This window comes from Lolium rigidum, chromosome 3 (genome assembly GCF_022539505.1).
Source record: "Lolium rigidum isolate FL_2022 chromosome 3, APGP_CSIRO_Lrig_0.1, whole genome shotgun sequence".
Lineage (NCBI taxonomy): Eukaryota > Viridiplantae > Streptophyta > Magnoliopsida > Poales > Poaceae > Lolium > Lolium rigidum.
In genome coordinates, this window is record NC_061510.1 from 359,746,301 (window position 1) to 359,750,204 (window position 3,904).

The 3,904-nt window shown below is 44.0% G+C and overlaps 1 protein-coding gene across 2 annotated transcripts; it reads right to left on the reverse strand.

Moving 5' to 3' along the window:
* Nucleotides 1–341: 341 nt before the first annotated feature.
* Nucleotides 342–3,417, reverse strand: LOC124704149 (uncharacterized protein DDB_G0283697-like). Of its 2 annotated transcripts, none has more exons than XM_047236385.1 (2): nucleotides 2,994–3,417; nucleotides 342–2,155 (listed from the first exon to the last, which is right to left on the reverse strand). In XM_047236385.1, the coding sequence occupies exon 2, from the start codon at nucleotides 2,080–2,082 to the stop codon at nucleotides 814–816; it is 1,269 nt and encodes a 422-aa protein (XP_047092341.1). In that variant the 5' UTR covers nucleotides 2,083–2,155; nucleotides 2,994–3,417; the 3' UTR covers nucleotides 342–813. The 2 variants fall into 2 exon arrangements, with proteins under 2 accessions (XP_047092341.1, XP_047092342.1); XM_047236386.1 differs by having other exon boundaries at nucleotides 342–2,159.
* Between the last annotated feature and the right edge of the window lie 487 nt (nucleotides 3,418–3,904).

Genomic DNA, 3,904 nt, shown 5'->3' on the forward strand with positions numbered 1-3,904 from the left:
TGACCAAGTTTGTAAATAAAAAATCGGTATCTAGAATATCAAATCAATACCACTAGAAACATCATGAAATATATTTTTAATATGGTACAGATTCTGTATTTATAGATAAGATATAGATAATTTTCCCAATAAACTTGATCAAAGTTAGTGCAGTTTGATTTTCATGAAAACGAATGCACACTACAATACAACGAGGGAGTGGTAAATAAACAATATCAACACAGCCAGTACTCGTGTAACTTCTTCTAGGATGCCAGGAATCTAAATCAAGTCTAGACCAGTTTGTGCATCAAAGGATTATATGATTTCTACAGGTCAAGGGCATGAGCAATATATATATATAGATGGAACGTAGGCTGTACCAGATGTGTATACTTGCACATAGTTGAATGTTGGTGTCTGAAGTGTGCCTGCATAGTTTTTGATGAACAGCAACACACAAGCTTCACAAAATAAAGCTCAACGACAGCTAGAACTACTATGCAAACACCACAACTGAACAAACGAACACACCTCAAGGCTGACACACCTACAGACAAGGCTGGCATTATCACTAGTACGTAGTTGGCATTCCAGCAGCAAAGCTTCAGAGCTGCCGAATGGGTATAATAGTTTCTTCCAACACAAGCTTCTTGTTCATCACTTGCCCCAGACCGTGATGTACTCTAGGCAATACAAAGCAGATTCCTACGTAGGACCAAACTTACACAAAAACTGGGGCAATAGAGGTAGTTTGCTTGCATCGCATCTCTTGAAAGTCCTACAAACTTACAGGTTGCACCAGAAGCAGCTAACAGAGAGACCTCTTGGTGTTCATTCCAGGAGAACTTCACCTTCGCCGATTGCTTTGTTCATGATTTTTGTCGATACATCTACTTCTTCTTTGTGAGCATCGCCATCGTCGGCTTTATTGTCCAGCGGCATGGAGGATGTGTCGGTGTTACCACCAGTGTCTCCGTCTCTGGATGTGGCCTTTTCGACGCTAGTTGAAACCAAAGCCAAAGTCCCATTTGGTGGAGAATTCAGCTCGGCAGATGTCAGGTCCGTGAAGGGCTGTGTTTGGTTGTTCAACGCTGCTGTTGAATTTACTTGCTGCTCATCTTGACCTTCCAAGGGAGTTGAATTGCTTATCTCTGATCCACCATTGTTGCTTGTCAGGTTTGCTGGGGCTGGATCACTCTTGCTTTCTGAGACCAAGCTGGGAGTGCTCAGATTTGGGTTGGAAGATGCATTAGCTGAAGAAGCCCCATGTTCCTCGACTGCATTGGTTCCATTCACCCCAGGGCCTCCAAGTGTCAGTCCATTTGATAAATTGGTGGTGCCTTCAAATATCCTATCCATGCTCTTCAATTGCTCATCTGGAAGAGGTTTTGCGATTTGGGCATCATGGTCCACAGAACTCGACACGTTAGCACCTGTAGAACTCTGTTCGGTAGCCTTGTGAGCTTCCTCCTCCTTGTGTTCCTGCTTTTCATGAGGAACTGCTGTTGAAGCATCATCCACGTACAAGATTTTCTCTTCGGCATGATGGGCCAGATCAGCTTGCTGCGATGATGGAGGGTCATGAGTAACAGCACTAGATACATCGTCACCGTGGAAGCTCTTTTCTTGATCCTCCTGAGACCGCTCCTTCCGCTCTTCATCCTCGAACACAGCCCCGCCATCAGACCCTTCGTCCTTACCAGCAGAGTGCTCACCAGGCTCAGCAAGATCATCATCCTTGTCCAGGTCTGGCTCATCAATGGGATCGTCATCATGCTCATCGTGCTTCATTTCTTGCTCTATCTCTTCAGTCTCTTCGTCCTCGACCCGTTCATCCAGTGTTGATGAATCAGCCTCCATCTTTGCTGGCAGGTCTTTCCTGCCCAATCTGATGACCTCTACCTGTCTCTTATCATCTTTATGCACATCATCAGTGTCATGATTGTCGTCGTTTTCATTATACGCTGTCTTCTTCTCATAAGAATGCTTTACTTGGTAGAGGAGCCAAACAGATACAATAACCAAAAGACTTATCTGAAGAGCTTTCTTTAGCTTCAGACCTCTTGATCTGTGGTTTCTACTAGAGCTCTGCCTCAGCATTTTTACTCTGTAGGGGTAACAGAACAGCCTATTAAATCCAAAGTCTGCTCCTAATATCTCAACACCTTGGAGCCTTCCTACACGAAAAGGTTAACAACATATAAGCAACGGGGTATAAATAACTTGATGAAATACCTGAACAAATGGACACTGTGCTTGCCTAAGTCAACTTGCAGATAAGTCAAAATGCGTATCTATAAAATACTAGAACCATTCCTATCACAAGCAAAGAAGTGCATTAAGTAGAGACAATTTGACAACAGTAGTCACATGAAAGGAGCTATAGATTGTAGATCTAAACTACCTCTTGCAAGTTCCTAGGACCTTCAATCAAAGCATGTGTACAAAATAACAGTCTAGGTTATGAAACGAAAACCAACTGCTTGGGATTTTATTAACAAGAGTAGAGCGTTCGCTACGTTACTACTAGCCCAAAATAGCATGAATCAATGCCAAGACAGCTTAGGAAACAAGTAATACAAGTCCCAATGTTCCCACAAAACACGCAGCAGATCACCTCTAAACTAGTTCGCTAAACCAAAAGAAACAGAGATACCCAAAGTTGAACTGAAATGGCCTAAAGAAAACATGCGAGGACTCCAATCACCTGACAGCGCAACAAGCTAAGATATGAAAGGACAGATTTGAGCCTTGGAGAAGATATAATACGACATAAGCATATCCTAGCTAGGGATTTCTTGCCAAATCCACGCTAGAAACCTCGAACTCCAGCTAAACCGGCCACCACACACCAGCATCCCAACGACATGAGCAATGTTTTTTGTCCCAAGAAAACAGAAACAAGAAGAGGCGGTGAAATGAGCTCAGGGAACCTACATGAGACATATGGCCAGGGCACACCAAGAAAATATTCAAACTTGGCACAAGAACAGAGCCATGAAATATCTCACCTTGGATACCACCAGTAATCAATCAAGATGCCGGGAGCAGCTGTTCTTGGTTTCTGGCCTGGACTCCTCCTCCCACCGCAGGCGATTTAAGGAGAAACACCCAGGGGGAGGTCGAACTGGGTGAGATTGGTCAAAATCCTGTCCCGCACTAGTGCAAGGCCGGCCGGATCTAAATGAAACCTACCACGCGGATTGTTTTCCTCTGGAAGAGGAAGGAGGAGGGAGCCGATAAAGAAATGCGAGAGTGGTGGTGAGTGGATTTGGGGCTCGCGCATATGGCGATTGGGGAATGGCGGTAGGTGCTGCTGCAGGGTAGGGATTTTATGACGCGATGCGGATGGACAGAGAGGCTCAGCTCCGGAGGGAGTCACACGGGGGAGAGAAAAGAGAAGGAGAAGGAGGAAGAGAAGAGAAATGGTGAATTTTTATCGCATTGTTGCTCTGACTTTCCGTCCAGTTTTTATTGGTTTTTAACACTCCTTCTTGTGTTTGCGGCTGGGTGCTTTGGCAGCGTGTGGTTGGAGGTTGGGTACATGGAGCTTTGGAACACCCGTCGCACCAGGCCGGTTTTACCCATGCCTTGGTACAGGTTTTGTTGCCTGTTGCAAGAGTGGAAGGGCCATTCTTTGCTCGTGTAATTTCGAGTGCGTGTATTTATTTCATTTTATCTACTTCTACCGTGGGCAAACGAAAAATGGAATTCACTCTTTAAAATAATTTTTGATTAAAGTGGTAGCTTAGTTTTTTTTCGATGAAAGGAACCACGGCCCCACAATTGTCATTTGCATGAAAACAGGATAAAAAATCTTTTTTTCTGTAATTACATGGTTTATTCTTTCAAATGACAAGTTTAGTTGTAACAGTGTAATACAAAAAAATTGCTCAAGGAAATCCATATGGGAGCTCAGCTC